We start from the raw sequence: 27,808 nt of genomic DNA on the forward strand, positions 1-27,808 counted from the left end.
ATTATTGCCCCCACCAGTTTTGTCCACTGACATGAAAACGTTAAAGTGGGCTCAATCTTTGATCCCGCAGACCGTCAGTCAGTCCAGCCGCAGCTCCAACCAGGCGTCTGTCCAGAGCAGCGATCGACGATCGGGCCCACGTGTCAAATCACAGCTCCCCATCGCCAGCAGCCGAGGGCAGCACACCCGCGTCTCTGTGGCCACCCCAAGCAGTAGCAATAACAATAATGGCAGCGACAGCCCCAGCCGAATCCAGACGCCCCACAGCCGCAGCAGAACTACAAACAGCAGCACCAACAGCAGAACAAAGCAGGCTCCATCCAGCAGCAGCAGCAACAACAACTACTACAGCAACATTGACAACAACAACCAATCACATGAGGAGATCTGGATTCTCCACAGAGACCTGCATGAAAACAAATAGACATTTTCCTCCCTCCTCCTCCCCACGATTCCTCCTGTCATGATGTAAAGACTAAGTACCTGACAACCTTTGACTCTTAGTATTTGTACTTGTTACTAGTACTTGTTACACTGTAATACAGTTGTGTACTTGGGGACCATAGTTTCATTCTATTACAGTATTTGAATTATGTGATTGCTTGGGGTTAAAGAAAAGTGGCTTCTCATGTGTGGGAAACAACACAAGGTAATGCAGCAGGTTGTTTTACTGTTGCCTTAATTCCAGTGCATCAACCTGCAGCAAGTACGTGACAGTATTCAGAGACGGGTTAAGAACTGACTCACTTATAGTATTTAACCTGCCTCAAAACAGCCCTGGCACAGTATTCTTGTGTACTTAAAGTGAAATGCTGTACTTCTGAAGCCACTGAGTGTTTTTGGATCAAAGAAGGAAAAAGCAGGTTTTTTCTCTTTCTTTTGTTTTTGATTTTTTTTTTTGCTTTCTTTTTGGTATTAAGTATTTTGAAATATTCACGTGTTTTATCTTTAAATAGTTGCAAGGTTGGTTAAAATACTGTTGAAATTAATCAGGGTTTTACCAAATATTTGTACATAAGAATTAGTAAGTCTAAATGCTCTATAGATCGGTGTATGTGGTATGTGGATGCTTGTACAGTGATATAAATCTTAAAGCAAAACAGCTGAGAAAAACAGGCTACTTGTATATAGTGTTTGTAAATTGAGTTTTGGTTCTGAGCCCTTCACTTGTTTCATAGTGAAGGTGTTTGTGGCAATAAGTAATAGAACTGTATAAATACAGGATGTCCTCTGTCAATTGTAAGCCATAATAAATATTTTCAAAGCTCATCAGTTACCCCGACTCGTGTTCAGCTGATCCCCAACTCTGTAATTCACTTTTTATTCACGCTTCCCATTATTACTGTGTGTGCTTTTATTTTTAAGGACATGTTTTATCGGAAGCGTTTATGTACATATATATAAATATATCTATACATATGTACAGGAGAGATTTTAGGCAACATATGATTTTGATCTGTACGATAGCTGTTTGAAGTTTAAAGAATTGTCTTTTTTGTCAAGCACAAAAATTAAACACAGCACTGTCAAAACCCCCGTCAGCCTTTCTCGTTTTTTATTTGTTTTTGCTTTTTCTTGTTATTGTTGGTTTGTTTGTTTTTTAATCTGCATTTTTTAAAACTGGCACTCTCCTGAGTCAAAAGACTTAAGAGTTCACCAACCATGTCATAAAATATGGTGAATTGTCTCAAGTATCAAGTGTTTTTAAAAAAATTTATATTATTCTGAATATTTAATATTTTAACACCTCTCCTGGCTATTAATTATTTACTTATTTATGTTTATTTATTACACTGTCCTTATAGTTGTTGGGCTATTTACAAGATGATGAGTACTAGTAGATGTTTGAAAACTACTACTACTATATATATGTATTCACAAAGTCACATTTAGTGAGATTTCTGTGTGGTTTATAGTTTTTAAATCTTCTGTGTATGTTTGTAAATCTGGGTTATCCAGAAAACATTAGCTAACCACATGTAATTGACAAGTTTTTAACCATTGAGTTTGTGGTTTTTCTTTCTAATCACATAGTTTCAAAACAAAGATGACTCATTCAGAAGTTGGAAAACAGGAGCTGTATCCATCTTTTATATGGTCCATTGTTAATACCAGGACAGTTCAGCTTTAGTCAATAAATCAGCAATATAATGCGAAATTTTCAGACATGTCTCAAGACTGAAAGTTCTTTATTGCCGTTGTAAAAAGAAAAAAGTATACAGTTTATCAGAATCATGGTCTGAAGGCTTTGTTGTGCCATGAGGAGCACTGTAAACTCAGTAATCTCTATGACAACCTTGTGTCCACACGAGCAGAGGGAAGAGAGAGGCCTCGGACGGAGCTTCCACAACCGAAGGGGCAGGAGCACTAGAGGACCAGAGGCAGTGGGTAGCCAAGGCCGCCCAGCCAAGGGGCAACAATAATAATAATAATATACAGTGGCTTGCAAAAGTATTCGGGCCCCTTGAACTTTTCCACATTTTGTCACATTACAGCCACAAACATGAATCAATTTTATTGGAATTATATGTGAAAGACCAATACAAAGTGGTGTACACGTGAGAAGTGGAACAAAAATCATACATGATTCCAAACATTTTTCACATATAAATAACTGAAAAGTGGGGTGTGAGTAATTATTCAGCCCCCTTTGGTCTGAGTGCAGTCAGTTGCCCATAGACATTGCCTGATGAGTGCTAATGACTAAATAGAGTGCACCTGTGTGTAATCTAATGTCAGTACAAATACTGCTGCTCTGTGACGGCCTCAGAGGTTGTCTAAGAGAATATTGGGAGCAACAACACCATGAAGTCCAAAGAGCACACCAGACAGGTCAGGGATAAAGTTATTGAGAAATTTAAAGCAGGCTTAGGCTACAAAAAGATTTCCCAAGCCTTAAACATCCCACGGAGAACTGTTCAAGCGATCATTCAGAAATGGAAGGAGTATGGCACAACTGTAAACCTACCAAGACAAGGCCAGATCTAAATCCAATTGAAAATGTGTGGCAAGATCTGAAAACTGCTGTTCACAAACACTGTTCATCTAATCCATAGGTGTCAAACTCTGGCCCGTGGGCCAAATTTGGCCCGCAGACTAATTACATTTGGCCCGCGAAGCCATACCAAATTACTATTAGAGCTGGCCTACTGGTATTATACAGCTAATATATATATTGTTTAGTATTAAGCTTTGCTTGTTCCATATTCAGTTTTTCAGCAAAACGTGTTTGAGTCCATAAGAAAAGATTAATTCTTATATCTGTAGGAATAAATATATTTCATCATCATCATCATCAACTTTATTTATAAAGCACTTAAAAAACAACCACAGCTGACGCAAAGTGCTGTACATTGGAACTGTAAAATAAAATTACATGAGATATAAATAAAAACCAAATGGTAAATGGACTGGTTCTTATATAGCGCTTTTCTACTCATCTGAGCACTCAAAGCGCTTTACACAACTTGTGCATTCACCCATTCACACAAGCACATCTCTCTAAGTGCTTTATAGCTAACATTCACACACATTCATACTCCGATGGATGCATCGGAGAGCAATTTGGGGTTAGTATCTTGCCCAAGGATATTTGGTATGCAGACTAGGCGAAGCCAGGAATCGAACCACCAACCTTCCGATCAGTAGATGACCTGCTCTACCACCTGAGCTACAGTCACCCCAAATAAAAGAAGAGTGAAATCATTAATTAAATAACTACTTCAATTAAAAGAGAAACTAAGTCTCACTGAGGTTAAAAGCCAAGGAATAAAAGTGGGTTTGAAGACATGATTTAAAAGTGGACAGTGAAGGGGCCTCTCTAACGTGCATATTTCAATAAATATTAACGTTAGCCCGCGACTTTGTTCCAGTTTTGAATTTTGGCCCACTGTGTATTTGAGTTTGACACCCCTGATCTAATCTGACTGAGCTGGAGCTGTTTTCCAAAGAAGAATGGGCAAGGATTTCAGTCTCTAGATGTGCAAAGCTGGTAGAAAAAATCATGTATGATTTTTTGTTCCACTTCTCACGTGTACACCACTTTGTATTGTGGCTGTAATGTGACAAAATGTGGGAAAGTTCAAGGGGGCCGAATACTTTTGCAAGCCACTGTAAATGAAATCAGTTATACTATAAACAGAAATTTAAAAAAAAAACTATTTGTTTGACTCACACACACAAACAACTGTACATAACCGTACACCAGTCTCCCAGTATTTCCACCATACCTTCACTACCACTGTACACTTCAGGTCATTCTGGAATTTTTAAAACTTCTTCAACACAAGAATTTTACCTTTAATGCCTGATGATAAGAATTCTGTAAGATACAAAACTCTCTTTAGACAGCGTTGTGACACAAAGGGTTTGTATGGAATATTTGACTAATCACATTAAAATGTCAGGGATATAACATTAACTAAGAATTGGGTTAGAAGAAGGGCTATGTTCATATTAAACATAGCTACATGTCAAATAATACAATTAAAATAATGAGTTAAGGATCTGCACCAATTAAAAGAATGTGAAAGGGAGAAGGAGGCAAGGTCAACTGAACTGTGAATTACACAGAGCCACCATAGTAAGGTCTAAGCATTGAAAATGACCCATAGCTTGTTTCCTTTAAATTATATGGGTGTAATGATTGGATATATATATACAGCTTTACATTTGGTGTTTTTTTTAAAGGATGTAATGAATAAAAATTCCAAAAATGAAAATGATTTCCATGCAAACGTCTGAGAAAAAGAACACGACCACATCTGAATTCTTAAAATCTCAAAATCTTTAGTTTTACTGGAAATATAGTTGATTGACAAATACATTTATACATTTCTGGACATCTCTGCCCATTTCCTATGAGTAAGAAACAGTTTTGTTCTTAATTTACAATGTTAAAAAAATGTCAGTTAACATATTGAGGCATTTCTTCAAGGTACCTTCATTTACTGCAGTGGTGCTTTACAAAATTATAATTCAAAATAGAATGAATGTTAGAAAAGTCTAGAGCGAAGAACTGAGAAACCGTGAGAATTGATAAACAAAGAAAACCAAAATGCTTTGCAATTGTACAGCAGTAGCTCTTAAAAAGTTTCTCTCACATTTTGTTTTTATTTTATTTTTTATTTTTTACTTTGGACAAATTACCAGCTTCTTTCCATAAATCATAAAACAATAGCGGCTGAGAAATTAAAGATAATTGTTTTCAAATGTCATTATTCTACTTTTCATTGAGGATTTGACATGAAAGTGCAGATTTTTTAATTGTGTGACTGTTTCCTTGCTGTGAAAGCTGGTGAGTACCTCAGGGTGTCTCTAAAGTGCATACGCATAGAAAAATAAGGGTGTCAGAGTCATCACAAACTATTAGCGTCAGCCAACAGCGTCACTGTTTTGTGGACATCAGTTAAGTTACTTAAGGGTCAGACTGACTAACTATAGACAGAAGGAATTTGGGACTATTTGCTTTATTTAAAAGAAAAATCCAAAAAGACACACGGAGCCACTGCAGAAGTCTCATTTAATGAGCTGCTGTTATTGCTCTTGATCTCCTAGTTTGGCACATACAGCCACAATAAATAAAAAGTAAAAGCCAACGAGCATGTCATTAAAATCAATCCTTTGCACCAGACACCTTGACATTTTTCCAGACTTGTGCGTCTTGAGCCATTCCTAGGCAGGTTTTACAGTGTGATAGGATGCTTTGTCTTTCTTAGGGAGGCTATGCGGTGGCCTGGAGGCTTCACCCCAGCACCAACATTCTGGTCGAGGATACATCAATATGCCTTTGGAGTGCCTGTGTGAGTGCTGTAAAAGCTCAGAGCAGTTCTAACAGCAGCTTCACCACATAAATGAGGAACTTATAATGAATTATAGTATGGTTATAATTTGATTCTTCAAAACTATTGAATAACATTTGCTAATATCAACAGTTACGTTGAATTTGGCTTGTTCAAATTATTCCAGTCTGGAGTGGAGTGTATTGTCTCACTCTTGCTAACTGCTTGGCTATCGGGATGCCTGCTATACAAGTAAAAATATAAATAGTGGGATTTGAATGGCTGCCTTTGGGGACTGTGTAGGGTGTGCATGAAGACTCCTGCTTGATACTGATACATTTTGGTAAAACAGAAGAACATCTGTTCTTGTGATTGTTCTTATTTTTTTAACGGTTCCATATGCCAAGAATAGAGAACAAAGTATGTGGCCTTATTGTTTTCCTGTTTGCTCACAATGCTCAGTTACATGCTCCACACTCATTCAAAATGCATCTAAAAAGTCAGACTTCTACAGTGGCTGTTATTAGACGTTCAGTCTGAGGTGCTCCAGTGAAAATGAGCTGGCTGTTAGCCAAAATGCTTTTCAAAAAAACCAAACAAAAAACGCAACTGAAACCAATAAAAATGCTGTTTAAACAACAAATCATGCAAAAAGACAAGTATGGATTTCTTTCCCTTTTTTCAAAGCAAGTGAAGAAGAGAACATCTGTGAGAACCGTCTGAACTCAATGAGCTCATGTACTGTTTGTTCATCACTGAAACCTGCCGGAGCTCTTTAATGAGCTAAATAACAGCGTCCACTTAGTCAGACTGAACCCGGACTCTGGTGCATGCTATGATGTGCTTTGTTTACATGTCAGCTCTTTGTAAGTCATACGATTCTTCCTCTATTTAGCTGGTCCCTTTCCATACTCTTCTTTATCTTCCATGCAGTGTGCTTGTGAAGCCATTCACACACACACACACACACACACTTTTTCCTTTAATTTAGTGGCAGAATTCACCATTGCACACATTTTCTTTAAAAAAACAAACAAAAAAATAATACTCCTAAACTTGCATTTGTGTTATTCTAATGTTTCAGACACCTGCAATTAGAAGTTTTGCATCTGTACTCTCATCCTTCATATTTTGTACTGTGCACACTCAGTCATGTTCAGGCAACTTTTAAACATGCCTATTCTGAGATGGGAGCGACACAGTGGTTCAGTGGTTAACACATCACCTCACCTCCTTGCTTCTCTTTTTGTGTTGAGTTTGCATGTTCTTTGGGTTCCTCAGCATCTTCCAGTTCTTTCCCACAGTCCAAAGACATTCTTGTTAGGTTAGCTCATGACTATACTGGTTTTAGATGTGAGTGTGTGGTTCACTGTCTCTGTGTTAGCCTTGTGATGGAGTAATAACTTGTCCAGAGTGGCAGGTTTTACTCTGTTTTGTGATACAGCACTGTGACTGCTTCTTTGTGAAAAGCTCTCTGTAATAAACTTTACTTACTTATTATTGCTTATCCTGCCTTTTGCCCTATGTTGGGATCGGCTCCAGTCACACCTTTGGTAAAAGGTTAATAAAATAGTAGGTAGCTGGACTGTTTAAGTAATTTAGGACATAGCTTTTTTTTTTAATGTGTGCAAACCTTCATAATCCTGGTTTTACTTTGTGACAGTGAAGTGAATCTCAGCAGCTATGTTTGGCTATGAAAAATGTGGCTTCAATTTCTGTAAGACACATTTCACTATTTCAATAATTTTTGATTCAGTGTAAATTGAATTCTCCTACTAGTGAGTAAAATAATATGCCTGAGTTATCCAAACGGATTCAGATTCTGTCATTATGGCCTCGTCAATCTTGCTTCAGAAATTAACCCCAAATCATTGGTCTTCAAACAGCTGTTTGTTTGTCCCTGCAGGTGTGTATGCGCATGTGTGTTTGCAGCTGGCCAGTTAGAGTCTCGTGTCATGAACTTCATCTTCTGCTTCCTCTGGCAGTGAGGAGATCTTGGCAGTCTGTGGCGTCGGCCTCTTGTTGGAGTTAAGGCGGTGAAGCGATGGGAAGAGGCGGAGCCGATCGGCTGTGCTCATGGCCTGTTTGAGGTGACTCTTCTCATTCATGAGCTTCTGAATGGAGTCGTATGTTTTCATGGAGCTGCCTTCAATCATCTGAACAGGAGGGAGAGAGGAAGGAGAGGCAGCTTCATTTTGTTGTTCATCAAAATGTTCTTTTTTTCTGTAAAATATGCCAACTCACCAGAAATGTAAAAAGAAATTGCCGCATTTATATATATATTTGTTTATTTTGAAAACTCAGGTATGGAAAAAGTAGTTTATGTGCAGGGTTATTATTCTGCAGATAATAATTCTTGTCCCCTGTAAGGAAGTTTTGACCTTCCCATTAAGGCAACACTATTTGTTAGCATTGCAAACAACCCAGCACTTTCAAGACCCACAGCATGAGGGAGTGTTGATAGATGACCATCTTACAGTGCAGAGCAACTCAGAAATAAACTTAGACCAGAACTTACCAGGAATGACTGACAGTCCGTCAGTGGATCCACCCTGTGTTCTGACATGATGACGGTGCAGCCTGAAAACGCCTGTTTCAGTGTCTTCCTCAGGACCTTCAGTGTTCTGCACACACACACACACACACACACACACACACACACACACACACACACACACACACACACACACACACACACACACACACACACACACACACACACACACACACACACACACACACACACACACACAAAGACACAATCATTACTGTTATCAAAGGCTTTTCCTTCACTGCTATCGCATTAGTTTAACCTCAGGCAAATTCTGCAGAGCATTAAGCTAGACGGCTTATTATAAGCTTCATTTACTACCATGAACCTCCCTACTCCACCATCCTGCACATATGGTTACACACACACATACATTAGGCTTAAATTACTGTAAGCAATCTGGATTGTCACCATATGCAGTGACAGGAACACCACACATGCTGGATTTGCATGACTGCCGTTGCAATGTGACTTCACCTTACTGCTTGGCTTTAACAGGGAGAACGCCACAAACAATATACAAACTCTTTCAGGAGGCAGCTGTGTTTAAGCATGTGTTAGCAAATGAACTTCATAGACAAAACATTTTTTATTCACTTCCAATGAAAGCTACTTGTCGCCACTCCTTTGTCACACAGGGTCATACCTTTGGGTAATACCTTTGAGCTAACTTTAGCTATTTCATTTTTTCTTTTATTTTTCTGATTTTGATATGTTTGTCTGAAACAGGTCTCTCTTGTAAATCAGACACTGAGTCTCAATGGGACTATTTGTTTAAGCGGAATAAAGAAAATCCAGCCGTGAGCTTGTAATGCTATTTTTTCCTTGGATTCTACTGAAGTAGCCTTGAACAGTGTTGGGAAGGTTACTTTTAAAATGTATTCCATTACAGAATACAGAATACATGCCCTAAAATGTATTCTGTAACGTATTCAGTTACGTTACTCAATGAGAGTAACGTATTCTGAATACTTTGGATTACTTAACATATTATCATGCATTTTACAACTATGTGAATGTACTATTGCTGTGTGATTTATTACTATTACTGAAGGTCCGCGGCTCCGAACCGTAGTAAAGGAACCTCTGACTAATACGGGTTCGTGTCGGGCTCGTAGCCGGAAAAATAGCTTTACTTTGTTGTGTGGGTCAACTCTGCTTGCGAGAGACAGAGAGAGGCGTTGAAAGGCTGCTCCAACGGAACTTATTGTTTTGGAGGAGAACACGAACACGGTGTACAGTCGAGTTTTAATAGCTTACTTACAACTGGGCTTGTCAGGCACTCTCCTTGGCTGCAGTGGTTATTATTATATTTACATGCTTCCAGCTCCCGTTTTTGCTCGATGACAACTCGTACTTTTCGACTCTCATTTTTCTCCCACCTGGCGCTCACAGACACATAACGAGTATGGCAGTGCATTCTCCTTGCAGCACGGACTACACTGCCCATGATGATACATTCTGCATTCTGCCTATTAGCTTAGCACAACAACAACAACAAAAAGGCCTCTCTCACCCAGGAAACACGCAGAGCGAGAGCGTCGCCCTGTAACTATGGCAACCGTAACGCTGCCGCCTGGAACAACAGAACGTAGCTGTCAAACAAAACCGAAACAGTCCTGACCCACCACAATATGAAACAGGAAAGTACCGCCGTGTAATCCATTTATTTCAACAAAGTAACTGTATTCTAAATACCACATTTTTAAACGGTAACTGTAACAGAATACAGTTACTCATATTTTGTATTTTAAATACGTAACGGCGGTACATGTATTCCGTTACTCCCCAACACTGGCCTTGAATCAGTCACAGTTCTTCTGGGTCTTTGTGTAGCTACTCAGTTCATCGACTGACTGAAACAAGCCTCCTTCATCTCCTTCTCCTTTAAGCCAACTTTCTTCTGATTGGTGGCCCCTAACAAATAAAAACTCTGAATATCAGACTGGGTGGGTCATATTAAAGATATACAGTGGGGCAAAAAAGTATTTAGTCAACCACTGATTGTGCAAGTTCCCCCACTTAAAATGATGACAGAGGTCAGTAATTTGCACCAGAGGTACACTTCAACTGTGAGAGACAGAATGTGAAAAAAAAAATCCATGAATTCACATGGTAGGATTTGTAAAGAATTTATTCGTAAATCAGGGTGGAAAATAAGTATTTGGTCACCTCAAACAAGGAAAATCCCTGGCTCTCACAGACCTGTAACGTCTTCTGTAAGAAGCTTTTCTGTCCCCCACTCGTTACCTGTATGAATGGCACCTGTTTGACCTCATCATCTGTATAAAAGACACCTGTCCACAGCCTCAACCAGTCAGACTCCAAACTCCGCCATGGCCAAGACCAAAGAGCTTTCGAAGGACACCAGGAAAAGAATTGTAGACCTGCACCAGACTGGGAAGAGTGAATCTACAATAGGCAAGCAGCTTGGTGTGAAAAAATCAACTGTGGGAGCAATCATCAGAAAATGGAAGACATACAAGACCACTGATAATCTCCCTCGATCTGGGGCTCCACGCAAGATCTCATCCCGTGGGGTCAAAATGATCATGAGAACGGTGAGCAAAGATCCCAGAACCACACGGGGGGACCTGGTGAATGACCTGCAGAGAGCTGGGACCAAAGTAACAAAGGTCACCATCAGTAACACACTACAACGGCAGGGAATCAAATCCCGCAGTGCCAGACGTGTTCCGCTGCTGAAGCCAGTGCATGTCCAGGCCCGTCTGAAGTTTGCCAGAGAGCACATGGATGATACAGCAGAGGATTGGGAGAATGTCATGTGGTCAGATGAAACCAAAGTAGAACTTTTTGGTATAAACTCAACTCGTCGTGTTTGGAGGAAGAAGAATACTGAGTTGCATCCCAAGAACACCATACCTACTGTGAAGCATGGGGGTGGAAACATCATGCTATGGGGCTGTTTTTCTGCCAAGGGGACAGGACGACTGATCCGTGTTAAGGACAGAATGAATGGGGCCAAGTATCGTGAGATTTTGAGCCAAAACCTCCTTCCATCAGTGAGAACTTTGAAGATGAAACGAGGCTGGGTCTTCCAACATGACAATGATCCAAAACACACTGCCCGGGCAACAAAGGAGTGGCTCCGTAAGAAGCATTTGAAAGTCCTGGAGTGGCCTAGCCAGTCTCCAGACCTCAACCCCATAGAAAATCTGTGGCGGGAGTTGAAAGTCCGTGTTGCTCGGCGACAGCCCCAAAACATCACTGCTCTTGAGAAGATCTGCATGGAGGAATGGGCCAAAATACCAGCTACTGTGTGTGCAAACCTGGTAAAGACCTATAGTAAACGTTTGACCTCTGTTATTGCCAACAAAGGTTATGTTACAAAGTATTGAGTTGTATTTTTGTTATTGACCAAATACTTATTTTCCACCCTGATTTATGAATAAATTCTTTACAAATCCTACCATGTGAATTCATGGATTTTTTTTTCACATTCTGTCTCTCACAGTTGAAGTGTACCTCTGGTGCAAATTACTGACCTCTGTCATCATTTTAAGTGGGGGAACTTGCACAATCGGTGGCTGACTAAATACTTTTTTGCCCCACTGTACCTTGTGATTCAAATCATACAGATCTAAAAGTAGAAAAAATGCCGGCATATAGAGCAATCTGAAGCAAGAGCTTTTAGATCCAAGGGATTACTTGCATAGAGACTGATCTCATTGCTTAAATCATTGTGGACGGTTATCGCTCAGGTGGTGGAGCATCTCATCTACCAATCAGAAGGTTAACTGATCGATCGCTTTGTGCTTGCAGCAGTTAGAAAACACTGCACATACATAAAAGTGCTGTGTGACAGGATGAATGAGACTTGCAGTAGAAAGCACATTGAGTGCTCAAGTGAGTAGAAAGGTATTATAAAAGTACCGCTCTAGTGACCATTTAACAGCACATGTAAGCCCCATATACTGGTCTAGTGATATTTTTAAATCAAATGTGATTTATATATGTTGATTATTGAGTAGACAGTGTTTAATACTCACATAGGGTCAAGGTAGGCAGATGGCTCATCCAGCAACAGGATACGGGCTCTACTGAGGATGGAACGGGCAAGACAAACCAGCTGTTTGTGTCCATTGCACAGCACGCTGCCTCCATACTCCAGCTGAAAGTCTAGCTTGTCCGGGAACTGCTCAATCACAGACTTCAGACCCACCTGAGGGCACACAAGACAGAGTTTACTTTTACTGAAAGTCCAAAGTTCATATTATCTTTACTTCATTTTTATAATTTTAAAATATTAGTGTAAACTTCATGACATCAATGTTGAAATGGTGGTAAAACTGCATGGCAGTAATTTTACCAACATCACTGTCCTATGCAGACAGTACAATAATTCCATCCTATATGGCAAAATATTTAATCTTCTATGGCTTATTTCTCATATTTATTCCTAGCATGAGGGGAAAACTCAAAGAGGGCATGTAAGATTGTGTCTAACTCCAAAACATGAGCTTTATTATCTCTAATTGAATCAAAACAAGGCTGGTTTACCAATCATAACTAAATTACGAGACAAAGAAAACACCGCCTCCTCCTCACCTCCTCAGCCACCTTCCACAATTCTGTGTCGCTGTAATTTCCATGTGGGTCCAGGTTCATCCGGAAAGTTCCAGTCAGGATAAAGACTTTCTGTTCAAGAAAGACCAGAGACTTAAACAGTTAACTCTCAACAGACTGGATTAAAAAGATATCTTGTAACATCCAAGAATAATGACTTAAGTTTCAAAACATTAAGTCATTTTTCTTGTAAGACAAAGGGGGGCCTAGCAAAAAACTGTTTGGGAACCACTGGCTTAGAGCGTTTTTAGACCCAGATAAGCAGTAGATGGTGGAGTAACTGTCTGAAACTGCATTAAATATCAGAAGTTAATCACTCATAGATATACCTGTGGCACCACACCAAAGGCCTTCCTCCATGTTTGCAATGAGACAGAGTTCCAGGAAACACCATCGATAGAAATGTCTCCTTCTGTGGAGGTGAGACGCAGCAGAGCAGACAGCAGGGTGCTCTTCCCTGAACCTGTTCGACCCAGCAGACCAACCTGCACACAGTCATAACATTTTCATGTTAAATGATCATATCCAGCTTTTTCTGTTATGTAATACAATTAATGAACCCGTTCAACATGCCCTCATGTTGAACGGGTTCATTGACCTTGTGTCTGAATGCTCATCTTTTTATTGTAATATAGATGACAGCACTATTACTTTGTTTCTTTGATTTGGATCAACCGCCCAGTCCTCCTCCCCCACCTCTTTTCTTTTGTTAAGTTTGACTATGAAGGCAAGCAACTAATAAATCCTGCCTGATTCTTAACTGTTCTGTGGTCTTCCTCCTTCATTGATTATGGTTGTCCAGTGTTGCTGTCTCCTTCCTACCTTTGCCTCCACCATGGTGGGGGGGACGTAACAGGAGGGTTTTTAAATCTTTGGAGGGGAAGAGTTTGTGGTCTAGATGGTCTAAAAGTCCTCTCTTCTTTCTTCCTTGTGCAGCAACAATTAGCACATTTGTCGCGAAGCTATTGAGCGTCTAATGGCACGAAACTATAGCGCCGATATTTACTGTGCTCTGATTCATTATGACAAAGTCATACTGACTATAATTACTGCCAAAACCAATGGTGGAGAGCAGACGTGCGAGTGGTCAGATATTGCATGTCTTCTCTTTTCTACTGAAAGCTATATGACCACTTGTTACTGGGTTACTCTAATTCAAAATCATAAGCCACTTTAATTTTAAGCATGTGTCATAATACCATCATGCCATGATGCCATAACCTACACTCACTCAGGGCCGTGCTTACTTAGTCATTAGTAGATTGTTATGTCTGTGTTATTGTTTGGCCAGGTTCATAGCCTTATTGTAGCTCTAGAGAGAAATAACATTTTGCTCATTTGAAAATGAATAAATGAGCACAAAAATTTGATTCCCTGCCCAGATTCTTCTAATTTGCAACTTGAAGCTATATGCACAGTTCTTGGCCACTTAGGGAGGAAAGGAAAAAGCTATAAACAGAACTGTGATATTATCACTTTTTGTCAGTTTGTTAGCAAACACTCGCCTATCTGTAGGCACAGAGCAACACTTTCACTTGGAATAGTGTTTCCAGTTCAGTCCACATACACTTTTCTGAAGTTTGTTTTAATCTCCATCTTAGCTCATAATTTTGTCTCCTGGTTTGGTTCAGAGAAATACTGAACAGAGTTTAACAGAACTCCAACAAACCCATTTAGCATAGCAATTAGATTCAGTGTTAATATAAAAAATTGTTTGCACAACATTAGCTGAAAACAACAGCCAGAAATGTGTTCACGTGTAACCACCCCTGTGACACATTCCTGTGGCTGGCTAGTATATTGTTCACAACCTTTCTGTGACCTAACTATGGCACTTGAATTGCTTTATCGCTTGGGGGGAATTATTCTTTTGTTTGGTAAACCTAATTAGGCAGAGGTACCATGCTTTCTCCTGCCAGGTTCCACAGGCAGTCTCTACCAATCACTAAGGACTTACGCTTTGTCCCCCCTCCACAGAGAAGGAGATATTGTTGAGGATGGCACGCCCAGCCTCTGTGTATTTCACTGTGAGGCCCTGGACGTCCAGCTGGCCACGGTTAGGCCAGCAGTCACGTGCATGGGGGTTGTCGATGACGATATCAAGGCCTCTGCCACCTCCTTTAGGTTTCCCTAACCGAGGATCTTCTGATGGTAGGTCGATGAATTTGAATACCCGATTCACTGAACGCATCTAAGAAGAAGAGAGATACAGAATTGTAGCTTGTAGCTTTGTGGAGAGCTGTTTTATAAAGCAACAAAAAAATTTCAAGGCTAAATGAAGATCTTCTAAATAGTGAGATGCCATTTTCTCTCCAGGTTATGAGTTATCTGCTTTGCTCACGTTTGGGAGTTTTACCAGAGAGTCAAGTACTGATTTGAGGCTTTCTTTGTCAGAGGAGCCACAATATCCAAAGTCATACCTGATGAAGATATAAAACTATTAACAAGAACATCAGTTCATGCAGCTGCTCTGCACTGTGTTTGCACATGGCATTGAAGAAGATAATACTGGAGGAATGATATCCTTAAAATTAACAGCATTTTCTGAAAGACATCTGTGACGAAATGTATTCCCCAGTGCCGTGTACCCCATTACTGTAATTGTAATGTTATTATTATATGAAATGACCAGACGAAAGAGGGTTTTGGTGAATACTTAAGTGTTCAGTTTCTTTGCCGTGTCAAAACAAGATCCAAAGTGTGATTAAAGTCATGGGTGGGTTCTTTTACATTTTGAGAGACGCCAGTTGAGTCTTAAATTAGATTAAATATTCTGTTGATGTTTTCAATATCTACATGTTAAAATCACCCACAATAATGATTTTATCTGAACTGAACACCAAATCAGAAAAAGAGTCAAAAAAAATCAGATTGTCTCTGAAGAACTCTATTGTCAATAGATAACCATTGTCTGGTTATCTATTGTCCACCAGGTGGATAATAGATAAGTAATAAAAATGTTTTTTGAGTCTTCAAGTCAGGGTGGACAAGGCCAAGCATCAGGCTTTCAAAAGACATGAAACAGCTAATAAGCTGGAGTGGAAGATTGCTGCCACGCCCCCCACATGTAAAAAGTTAAAAAAAAAAAAAGGGATGCTTCCTTACATCCCGTTTCCTTATCTTAGCTGTAGAGAAGTTGACATTCTGCAGATAAACTTTTTTCTTAAAATGCAATGAAAATGTGCTTATCAGAAGTTACTTTAATGGCTATTTTAGTATCACTGAAAATATAATTCAGAGGCAGTCACACACACAAACACAATTCATACTGGACTGAACAGATCTAATTTCTCCCAAACACACATCACTACCACCATCTTGAGAGCCTGTGTCCATACTGAACACTACACTGTGATAAGCTCTGTAAGATTCACTAACAACAATGTGGGAGAAAAAAAAACTGATGGATGGGCACAAACTTAAGTCTTAAAAAAGAGCAAAAGCTGAAGTACAGGCAGTTCAGCCTGCTCTTTCTCTCTTTGATCTTAAACCCTGCAGTATCCTTCAATATTGGTAAGCCATGCTAAGTCAACAAGGTGCTGTTACACAGAACAAAAATAGCCATTGCCATCTTTAATCTGCTGCTGACTGCCTTTTTGATGGTGTAAACAAACTGACATATAGTATAAGGAGCCACAACTATTAACCACCATACCCATCTGAGATGTGCTTTTCTCTATTTGAGTAAGAAGCATCTTGGGTGAGGAAAAACCCCACTTCACTAAGAATACAGTGTCACCATCTAGTGTCTCACTGACCTATATGCTGTGAATTTATTGGCCAATTGCTTTTATCTCAACAACGAGATCTAAACCTCTTACAAGTAGTAGCTACAGGTCACCATTGACTGAAAGGCATCTTGTTGATGAAAATGAGGCACAGTGTGTCTGAGCTGGAGAGGTTACAGTGGGGCAAAAAAGTATTTAGTCAGCCACCGATTGTGCAAGTTCCCCCACTTAAAATGATGACAGAGGTCAGTAATTTGCACCAGAGGTACACTTCAACTGTGAGAGACAGAATGTGAAAAAAAATCCATGAATTCACATGGTAGGATTTGTAAAGAATTTATTCGTAAATCAGGGTGGAAAATAAGTATTTGGTCAATAACAAAAATACAACTCAATACTTTGTAACATAACCTTTGTTGGCAATAACAGAGGTCAAACGTTTACTATAGGTCTTTACCAGGTTTGCACACACAGTAGCTGGTATTTTGGCCCATTCCTCCATGCAGATCTTCTCAAGAGCAGTGATGTTTTGGGGCTGTCGCCGAGCAACACGGACTTTCAACTTCCGCCACAGATTTTCTATGGGGTTGAGGTCTGGAGACTGGCTAGGCCACTCCAGGACCTTCAAATGCTTCTTACGGAGCCACTCCTTTGTTGCCCGGGCGGTGTGTTTTGGATCATTGTCATGTTGGAAGACCCAGCCTCGTTTCATCTTCAAAGTTCTCACTGATGGAAGGAGGTTTTGGCTCAAAATCTCACGATACTTGGCCCCATTCATTCTGTCCTTAACACGGATCAGTCGTCCTGTCCCCTTGGCAGAAAAACAGCCCCATAGCATGATGTTTCCACCCCCATGCTTCACAGTAGGTATGGTGTTCTTGCGATGCAACTCAGTATTCTTCTTCCTCCAAACACGACGAGTTGAGTTTATACCAAAAAGTTCTACTTTGGTTTCATCTGACCACATGACATTCTCCCAATCCTCTGCTGTATCATCCATGTGCTCTCTGGCAAACTTCAGACGGGCCTGGACATGCACTGGCTTCAGCAGCAGAACACATCTGGCACTGCGGGATTTGATTCCCTGCCGTTGTAGTGTGTTACTGACGGTGACCTTTGTTACTTTGGTCCCAGCTCTCTGCAGGTCATTCACCAGGTCCCCCCGTGTGGTTCTGGGATCTTTGCTCACCGTTCTCATGATCATTTTGACCCCACGGGATGAGATCTTGCGTGGAGCCCCAGATCGAGGGAGATTATCAGTGGTCTTGTATGTCTTCCATTTTCTGATGATTGCTCCCACAGTTGATTTTTTCACACCAAGCTGCTTGCCTATTGTAGATTCACTCTTCCCAGTCTGGTGCAGGTCTACAATTCTTTTCCTGGTGTCCTTCGAAAGCTCTTTGGTCTTGGCCATGGCGGAGTTTGGAGTCTGACTGGTTGAGGCTGTGGACAGGTGTCTTTTATACAGATGATGAGGTCAAACAGGTGCCATTCATACAGGTAACGAGTGGGGGACAGAAAAGCTTCTTACAGAAGACGTTACAGGTCTGTGAGAGCCAGGGATTTTCCTTGTTTGAGGTGACCAAATACTTATTTTCCACCCTGATTTACGAATAAATTCTTTACAAATCCTACCATGTGAATTCATGGATTTGTTTTTTCACATTCTGTCTCTCACAGTTGAAGTGTACCTCTGGTGCAAATTACTGACCTCTGTCATCATTTTAAGTGGGGGAACTTGCACAATCGGTGGCTGACTAAATACTTTTTTGCCCCACTGTATATTCTGCAAAGGTGGGATTTAGTTCCCAAAGGGAAAAGTGCATAAAGCATGCTATTGTAACAACAGTCATCGTTTTAGTACCAAAAGAATAGCAATAGTGCCCATGAGACATGTTATACTGTAAGACCACACAAAATTTAGATACTACAGAATTCTAACCTTCCAACAATGTATATTGAGCAAGAACTTGACAACAGTGAGGAAAATCTTCCTATTAACAGAAGTAAACCAGCTGGGATGAAGAGAAGTAGAAGAAGGAAAATACTAACATAGAGAAACATCCAAGTTTTTTTTACATAGGTGTGGTGAACCAGAGGTCAGTACCATCAATAGTGAAATAGACTAACAGTAAAACCTTTGTTTGAAATGCAGGTTTATTTAACAAAACCTTCTTAGGTGTTCATCTGCCTGAATTCAACAACTTATAACTGGCCATTGACTGTTTGGTGTGTGTGTGTGTGTGTGTGTGTGTGTGCGACATACCATCCCATCTACAGCAATGCTGGTGATGACAGCCCACTGGAAAATCCCACAGATAAGCATAGCCAGGGCCACAATAATGCCAATCTCTCCTGGTTTGTCCCCTGTACAAAAACACGCATGGACACACACGCACACACACACACACGCACACACACGCACACACACACACGCACACATCAGTAGTGTCCAATCAAAACTGCTCTCTCTGATGTCAGACCCGCATTCAGGTATTGGAGCGCTGCTACTGGGTCCATTGGAAACTAATGAGCTGTGTAATGACCCATTAATGTGCTCTCAATATAAACTGATCCTATGACGCAACAACCCATGGGTTTGTGTGTGTATACCTGCATTCCAATTCACCAAGAAAACACTTGCCTCCTTTTTGTACAAGACATTTTATCCTTGGGCATTTGAGCAGTTCTGATGACTTTTCACAGGCAAACTGTTCTCTTCTTATCATCATCTAACTCTACACACTGCAAACTACAGATAATACTGGGGTTTTGTCCTTGTTAGGCTCAGTAGGCATATCAAAGTGCTTACTAACCAACATGTGGGAATTTTCAAAATGTTCTTGCAACACAATTCAATGTCTAATCATCATTTAATCACAATGATTATTCTCATATTCTGTAATGTCTCCATTGCAAACTGACTTTATGATTCAAATGCACCAGCTCATTTGATTATAATCATCTAAAGAAATCAAGTGGCCACAATCTAATCACAAAAATATTCTTTGACATTTGTCACCGATGAAGTCATCCAGTCACCAGTCATCCTTCAGCAAAATGGTCAAAGTCAAAGTGATTTGACACTGACTATCAGAAATGGAGAACAGGTTAATTGTCACTGTTTGTGGGCAGTCAGATGCACAAGATTCACTTCTTGAGATACCAAAAGAAAGACAGTCCTTTGACAACGATCGTGGCTCAAGAGTTGGGAGTTCGCCTTGTAACCGGAAGGTTGCCGGTTCGAGCCCCGGCTTGGACAGTCTCGGTCATTGTGTCCTTGGGCAAGACACTTCACCCGTTGCCTACTGGTGGTGGTCAGAGGGCCCGGTGCCGCCAGTGTTCGGCAGCCTCGCCTCTGTCAGTGCGCCCCAGGGTGGCTGTGGCTACAATATAGCTTGCCATCACCAGTGTGTGAATGGGTGGACGACTGGATATGTAAAGCGCTTTGGGGTCCTTAGGGACTAGTAAAGCGCTATATAAATAGCGCTTTACTAGCCATTTACAACAGTGACGAGAACTGCAAAACTTCCCGGTAACTTCTGAAATGATGTTAACTGCAACTTGATTCTGGTGGTAGCCCTGGTGTGGTATGCCGTGTGGATTTCCCAAAATACTGAAGAAGCTGCATCCATATTGTTGACTCAAGGTGAAACCACACCTCGTGTTTGATCTGAGTAGACCACAAAGGTTTAGACCAAATAAGTTCAACTTATTATTATGGACTTATTATGAATGAAACTGAAATGTAATTTAGCATTCATTTAAATATTTTTTCTGGCAGCTTTCAAACCAATTATTTAAAAAAAAAAAAAAAACATAAATAGAAATAAAAAAGCTGTCAGAAAAAATGTAAAGGCTGCAACAAAAATATGAACCTTGACTGGACTTTAAGGTGTGAAAAAGCCAAAATATTTATGATAAACTTCATGTATTTTATTAATCATGAAATCTATTGTACATCACCACAAATCTATTGTACATCACCACAAACACAGCTTCACTAACAACACCCAAAGGCAACAAACAGGCAATCCCCAGGCAAACAGGCAAACAGGCAAGCCCCAAACAGGCAATGCAGTTCACTGACTTGCCACTTGAGGCTGGTTCCAAAAGCAGGTCAGTCCTGACAGATTCCCATGCTGAAACTGCCAAACTTTAGCCATAAAAATGTCTGCGTTTTCACACTAGTGCTGTTTTCCCCTACTTAACAACTAGTACTGGCAGGGATTTACTTTTATGTTTTTAAGTCTTACAATTTGGTGCACAGCTACTAGTTATCAGGTGCCTATGTCTTAGCTTTGCTCCCTCACAGTTTATAGATACAACTTGCTAACCAAGCTTGTTTGACTGTTATGTTGGCTCTGAACACTTTTGTCTAAATATTGACACTTCAAAATGTGGAGTCCATAAACATTAGTTGAGGTCATGGTGGCTCTCTCTCTTTTATATAAAGTTTATTGTCCACATGTAGTCACACTCACTGTTGCTTCCGGTTGCGATGAAAGCAGCAGCAGTAAAGAACACGGTGAAGAGCATGTCACAGCGGAAGAGAAACCACCGCAGAACAGACAGGTAGTGGAACCAGGCGGCCGTGTGAGTGTTCAAAGCCTTGTGGAAAAGTGTCTCAAAGTAGGTCTGGCGCTCAAATGCCCGAATTGTCCATAAACCCTTTAGTGAGAGGATGAGATGGGAGAAGATCGGGGTACGAGCTGCAAGAAAAGAAAAAAGAAAAGACTTAATTCTCTTAATAAAGACTTAAAACTCTTAATGTATAAGCACTTACTTTGTAAAACAATCCCTGCATTACATATCAGATATCTGACTGACAAATAAAGATAACTGCTAACTAAATACTCTAAAAGGTCATTTAATTTCACTACTTGGTACCTTTTAGTTAGGTAACACTTCTGAACTAGAAAACTACAATACATATAAATTCATTAAACAAGAATCAACCTGGAAAACTTTAGCAGCAACCCCTTCTGTAAAGTTGAAGTCACTTTATTTGCACATCTTATGTCTTTATGGTCACAATAATTTCTTCAAGATTAAAATTCAATGGCCATGTCTGACTAATATAAACAGAGCATAATTTCCACTGTAATTTGTCCCTGTGAATCCAGTGGGTAAAACACCAGGATGGGCTTAGAGGAAATCCCAGCTCAGCTCATTTCTCTGACCCCAGTCAGCTCTCAGCAGCTCCGGAAACATCTCGGCGTCATCACTGAAACACATATTCACTGACAGAATCGAGGGCACAGCAGAGAGGCCCAAAAAACAGAGCGGCAACTTCGTCAGCAGCTTCCTCATCCTCTGACTGTACAAATCTCCTTTCTTCTGCTCTGTCGGCCTTTTGCAACAGTGCAGTTCTTCAACTTATGACCACTAAACTAAAATGAATTTATATGTATCGTGTTGTATTGTAAGTCTCTATATTAGATACTAATTGTAAATATTTTAAACCCATTACATTTCTATTACACTTAAGTGCACTTAATGAGGTTGTTGATGACACAATATCTACTGTTCATGTGTGCATTACACTGAAGCTAAAGATGTACAGTCGCAACTAGCAACACAGTACATGATGAAAATGTACTGTACTGTAATATGAAGACAACAAACAGATTTCTCTGTTACATTTATTACAAGCATCTGACTTTGAGAGAAAGTGTAGTAAATAAAGACAGACTCCTGTAGATTTGGCCTCTTTAAGCCCCACGAGACTGTAATGATTATAAATGATTAAAATTGCACTGCTTTGAAAATCTTCACTAATATAAATACTTTCATTATTTAGCAGGTAGGCTTGATTTTTAAAGCCAAAAGCCAAAAATCTTTTCTGATGTCTTGAGGAGCTCAAAGAAAAACAACCAAATATGAACATTATCCAAGTCTCAATACTGGAAGAAAACGGTTCCTCTCTTTCTGAGACACCCTGTCCTCTGATTCAACCCTTCCTCTCTCATGTTTTCATGTTTCAGTGACTTTTGGCCTCTAAGCCATCTGCCAGCTTTGCCCACTGACTGTGGTTCCTTCTCAGAGGAAGCATCCCTCTTCCTCTGTTCTCAGTATTGGTTTTCCTATTATGTTCTCACTTTTACTGATATATTTCACTACTCACTTTCATTACTCTACTCTTTTCTGAGCCCATGTTCTCTCCCCTCAAAAAGAAAATAAAAACTCATCTTCAGGATTAAAGTCTGCAAGAGCCAGAGCTAAAGAACAGCACCCAGACATATGCCTAATAATACATCACATACAAAGCAGTACGAACTATTTAAATAATACCATTATGCTTTACGAAGAAGTAACGTTTTTTCTCATTTTTTTCGAGCCTCTTTTCTTACATAGGTTATTTAGACAATTTATCTCGAAAGATATGTAAACATATTATTAAACTACAGCAAATTTCATTTTTTTTCCCCCCTTTCTACATTTTACATTTACTGCTGGAGTCACTAAAACCTAAAACCACTGTCATCTCTAACGGCCAACAACTCTCCAATGCTCACCTTCAGCCTCCAGGACTTTAAGTTGCTGTCCAGTTCGTAGAAAGTACTTCCTGAGGAAAACATAGATAAAAGCCAATGGGAGAGCAGCGATGAAGATGTATGGCTCTATGATGGACACAGTGAAGATGGCACCGGCGACGATTAATGACACCTGGTGTTTGGAAAATATGTTAATAACAGATATGAGCAGACTTATTATTATTTGGTATTTCTGGCTTTAAAAAAAGATGTTTTCAGTTTCCCTGTTCTTATTTTCACTGCATGTTTTAATGTCGTTTTTAATCATTTCTTTCTTTTTTATTATAATATGATTGTAAAACTTTTACAAAGGAATAAAAAACATTGTCCAATTTCTCCAGGGCAAGATTCAAAAAGTTAAAGGATAAATTGAGGAAATTGAACTTTGAAATTGAATTGTCATTTATTTATTTATTCTGCTTACGATTGCACCCCATTAATCAATTTACAATGAAGAAAGAGGGAATATTTGTCGCAGTAGTTTTCAGTCACTTTTTGCAGTTTCAAAAACTATGCATCATCATCCACTGTATTGGATAAATACCTGTATGAGGTCAAAAAGCACCAGTGGCAGCATGTCATCTATGATGGCCATGTCCTTGGTGAACCTGTTCACGATCCTGGCTGAAATAGGACAGCGAAAGTGTGAAGGTGTTGTAGTAAAGGAAGATATTAGTCATCAGCATTGATAATCAGATTTTGTTCTACAGGGATTCTGTACCATCATTCATTTATTTAGTGACATCATCTAGGCCATTAACCAGTAAAAATCTGTTTTACTCAAAAAGTAAAAAAGCAAAGCACCTGTTTTTATCGTGTTGAGCACAGACATGGGGGCTCGCAGCACAGAGCTAAGCATCTGTTCATGCAGTCTTTTGGACACAGTCAGTAATGTATGCACTAAAGGGAGACCCCTGAAGAATCCCAGGGCCAGAATACTGTCCGCATGGGCTACAAAGATGTAGATGATGTAATAAGCACTGGTGGGTGTCATAATAACACCGAGATGGCCAGGCGGCGACGATGCATTGGGGTGCTGCTCATCAATATAGTTGGGCGATGAAGGATTGGCGGCGTCCCTCCAGACCTCACTGTTGGATGTGAGGAATGTATAATAAATGTTACATGGAGCAATTCTTCATTATAGAATAGATCACAAAATTACCTTTATTGATTTCTGCATAATTGTGACCTCTAAATGTAAATTACTGATGTTAATAAATAGATATTTTTAATGTTCACTTTTGGTTACTCTCATTTACACGATTAAAGAAAGCAGCAGTTCATGATAGAGAAAATTACACTTATAGTACTTGTTTTCAACTCGTTTTACATGAACAGAGCTAATTCATCGTCCCTCACTGTAACCTAAAGATGGATGGCTTTGTCTTTGTCTAGTAATTAACATGTAACAATTAAACAATTAAATAAACAAATAACCACAAAAATAAGTACATTTAAACCTACTGTCACATTTAAAATCAGTCACCAGTGAAAAATAAGAAAAGTGAAAAGAAATATAAGACCTAAACACAAGTTCACTTAGAGCCATTTGACATGGATTTGATCAGAGGGTGAACTTCTGATCCATGTGGATGTCTATGTGCTAGTTTTTTATTTCTTCAAGCCAACACACTACAGCGCAACAGCCATGCATGTGTCCCCTACTCATTAGCATGTGAATGTGCACAGCGAAGGAAATCGTCCAAGGACCACCCTTATAAGCCTCGGACATCTCTGATAAATTCATTCGAAGTTACTCCTGGAAGGAGTAAATGACACAATCTGCTTGTTTTGTCACCATACGTTGGGTGGCTGTAGCACAGGTGGTAGAGCAGGTCATCTTCTGACCGGAAGGCTGGTGGTTCAAACCCTGCCTGTCTGCATGCCAAATATCCTGGGGCAAGACTACTAGCCCCAGGTTCTCTCTGATGCAGCCATCAAAGCATGAATATGTGTGAATGTTAGTTAGTAACTTAAAAAAACAGTATAGAAAAGAGTCCTTGTGTGAATGTGGGATGTTAAGTGCCTCAGGAGAGTAGAAAAGCACTATATAAGAATCAGTCCATTTATCGTATACATGGGCCCCATTTGTGTAAATGTACTTTTAACCATAGTACTCAATTTTATGATTTACAACAAATTATTTTGTCCACCTGGCTATAGATTGGGAGCCAGTGGAAAACCAGTGATTTACAGTAAGGTCTGTAAATACTATTTAAATAGTATTTACAGTTAACATGATCAGAAAGCTCAGAGCAAACTAGCTGACTATCCAAAGACAAAGAGAAGAATCTGCATTTTCTGTTTAAGGCAACATGAAACATGAGACTTACTCAGTAATAAGAAAAATACCGAGGACAGAGCCGGCAACCTATTTGTGAAAAGAAAACAAAATGCCGTTAATTAAATTCACACAATAACACAAAAACCCCAAATCTTTGATTTTTACCTCAATGACAGAGACAATGAAGATGAAAATGAGGACGTAGACTAAGTTCCTGTTGGTGTTTATGTAGCGTAGGTAAGTGTTCCATGAGGTGGTTTCAAAGACATTTTTGTCACGTTCATCTGCAAAGCATTTCTGTCAAGAAACAGGATAGATGGGTTTTAACCATGTGACTCACTTAACAATAATTTCTTGATTTTGGTACATAGCACAGTTTGTGAAAATATTTTTACATAGACATATTATATTATATTATATATATATATATTTTTTTTTTCAGAGACATAACAGGATAATATGTTAAAAAGCCTTACCTCCATGTCTTCTTCATCCACATCTTCACTAATGTCATAAACACTGTCCTTGGACAGGCGGCGGGAGTAAATGTCCAGGTCTGATGCAAGACTGTACTGCGGTGTGATGGAGAGCTTTTTCCTGAAAGATGACTGCATCTGCTCTCTGCGCTCTTGGCCCCGAGCACTGGTGATGAACTCCAAGACAGACTGGCGCCGCTGCCCGCTAAGATGCTGAAACTCATCATGGTACAGGTTACTCCTCGGAAGTGCCTCCTCTATTTGTTCATCTTCAGGCACTACAGAGAATCTTCTCTCTGGGAGTTCATCAGACCTGTCTTCCACTGTCGTGTTTCCAGTTTGATGAGAATTCCCAATGAAGGAGAACTTGCGGGCAGCTGCCAGAGGATTAAGGATGAGTGACTGCTTGCGTTTTTCAGGGTAGCCATCACCTAGAGGATGGCTTTGAGCTGGTGCATGTCGGAAAGACTGACGAATTTGCTCTGGGCCACGGAAACCAGCGGTTTCATCAACTGAAACCCTGCGAAGAGTTTCTGTGAGAATGGATCCACGCCGCTCAGCATTGACATTGTCATAAGCCTCAAGACCAAGAAGCAGGGAGCTGAAGTCTGGACGTTTGGCCTGCAGCTCTGAAAAGGTGCCATAGAAGTAACAATCTCCATTGTGCAGCAGAAGGATTTTGTCTGCACGTTTGAGATGCTCCAACTTGCTGGTTACTACGACACGAGTCTTGGAGGCCATAAGTTTACAGATGCAGCTGTGTGTGGATACAAATGCGCACTTTAAAAAAAGTCTGACAAAGAAGGGCTTAGTTCTTTCTAACAAATGCAGAATAGAAATTATAATTACCAGAAACTATAAATATCGAGCTAGTGATATGGATATTTATATGAATGTGTATTTATATATACACACATTATAAGAGTGTATATATAAATACATTCAGGGATTTCACAACTCTAAAAGTTTACAAGCAATTTTGTCTGCTTTTCCAAAATGGAAGCTAACCAAAGACCATCCAAGAATAAAAGCTTTACTCTATAAAAAGAAAAAAGAAAGAAATACATTTCCTGAGAAGGTTACATTGTAATAAAGCAGTTATGACTCCCAACAGAAAAGAGCATTTTCAGCGTTAACCTTGACTTTGAAGTCAGTTTTTCGCCTAATCACCCGGACCTCCTCTACATGAAAGACTCTCTGTTATCACACGCACTTTTCAAAGATCTCTTTTTCTGTAGCGATGTCCAGGTGGGTGAAAGGCGCATCCAGGAGGTAGAGGTCTGCATCTTTATACACAGCCCTGAGAGAAACACACATATTAGGTCACAGATAACAAGGAAGGTAAAGAAAATGTTCCAATTTGCTTTAAAAAACAAAAAAGCAAACAAACAAAATTAGAGAAAGCATAAGATGCAGAAAGGCAAAGAAGAGAAGCTGGAATATATCAGTCACAGTGAATCGCTATGTTGATAGCAGAAGTTAAAAAAATCAAGGAGTGGCTGCAAATTAACGGTAGCACACTAAACCAATAAATAATGCGTGGGAACATGAGAGTTTCTGGCTGATCCACAGAGATTTAAAAGAGCAATAAAGCTCGGGCTGTAAAAGCCACAGAAACCATAAAAAACAGACAGCAACACACATATGAGTGATATGGGATCCTGAGCAGCTTCTGATTAAGTACACTGATACTTATTCTTTTTGCTGGACACATATACTGTAGCTAGAGGGTTATTTTAATGTCGTTAATGTTTTATGATATTTCTTTTATGTAACATGTTGCTATGGAAGTGCTACAGTGATGATGTAGAACTTACAGAAGAAACACACAAGTTGATACAAAACAAGAACCAAAATTCTAAC

At 39.8% G+C, this 27,808-nt stretch overlaps 2 protein-coding genes across 2 annotated transcripts in view; one reads left to right on the forward strand and one right to left on the reverse strand.

Moving 5' to 3' along the window:
- The window catches only part of cttnbp2 (cortactin binding protein 2), a 97,076-nt gene extending 94,100 nt beyond the window's left edge, over positions 1-2,976 (forward strand). The window contains exon 23 of the mRNA XM_085165775.1: positions 71-2,976. Within this exon, the coding sequence (XP_085021901.1) occupies positions 71-424 (354 nt within the window). The 3' untranslated portion in view covers positions 425-2,976. The remainder of the gene's footprint in view (positions 1-70) is intronic.
- Positions 2,977-4,025: 1,049 nt separating this feature from the next.
- The window catches only part of cftr (CF transmembrane conductance regulator), a 46,531-nt gene continuing 22,748 nt past the window's right edge, over positions 4,026-27,808 (reverse strand). The window contains exons 13-27 of the mRNA XM_085167362.1: positions 27,159-27,245; positions 25,946-26,702; positions 25,635-25,766; positions 25,519-25,556; positions 23,987-24,273; positions 23,727-23,806; positions 23,165-23,315; positions 21,131-21,358; positions 18,913-19,013; positions 14,876-15,109; positions 13,248-13,403; positions 12,901-12,990; positions 12,342-12,514; positions 8,299-8,404; positions 4,026-7,936 (exon numbers count right to left, since the gene is read on the reverse strand). Of these exons, the coding sequence (XP_085023488.1) occupies positions 7,721-7,936; positions 8,299-8,404; positions 12,342-12,514; positions 12,901-12,990; positions 13,248-13,403; positions 14,876-15,109; positions 18,913-19,013; positions 21,131-21,358; positions 23,165-23,315; positions 23,727-23,806; positions 23,987-24,273; positions 25,519-25,556; positions 25,635-25,766; positions 25,946-26,702; positions 27,159-27,245 (2,836 nt within the window). The 3' untranslated portion in view covers positions 4,026-7,720. The remainder of the gene's footprint in view (positions 7,937-8,298; positions 8,405-12,341; positions 12,515-12,900; positions 12,991-13,247; positions 13,404-14,875; positions 15,110-18,912; positions 19,014-21,130; positions 21,359-23,164; positions 23,316-23,726; positions 23,807-23,986; positions 24,274-25,518; positions 25,557-25,634; positions 25,767-25,945; positions 26,703-27,158; positions 27,246-27,808) is intronic.

Source organism: Neolamprologus multifasciatus, chromosome 7, assembly GCF_963576455.1.
Source record: "Neolamprologus multifasciatus chromosome 7, fNeoMul1.2, whole genome shotgun sequence".
In the NCBI taxonomy this organism is placed as follows: Eukaryota; Metazoa; Chordata; class Actinopteri; order Cichliformes; family Cichlidae; genus Neolamprologus; species Neolamprologus multifasciatus.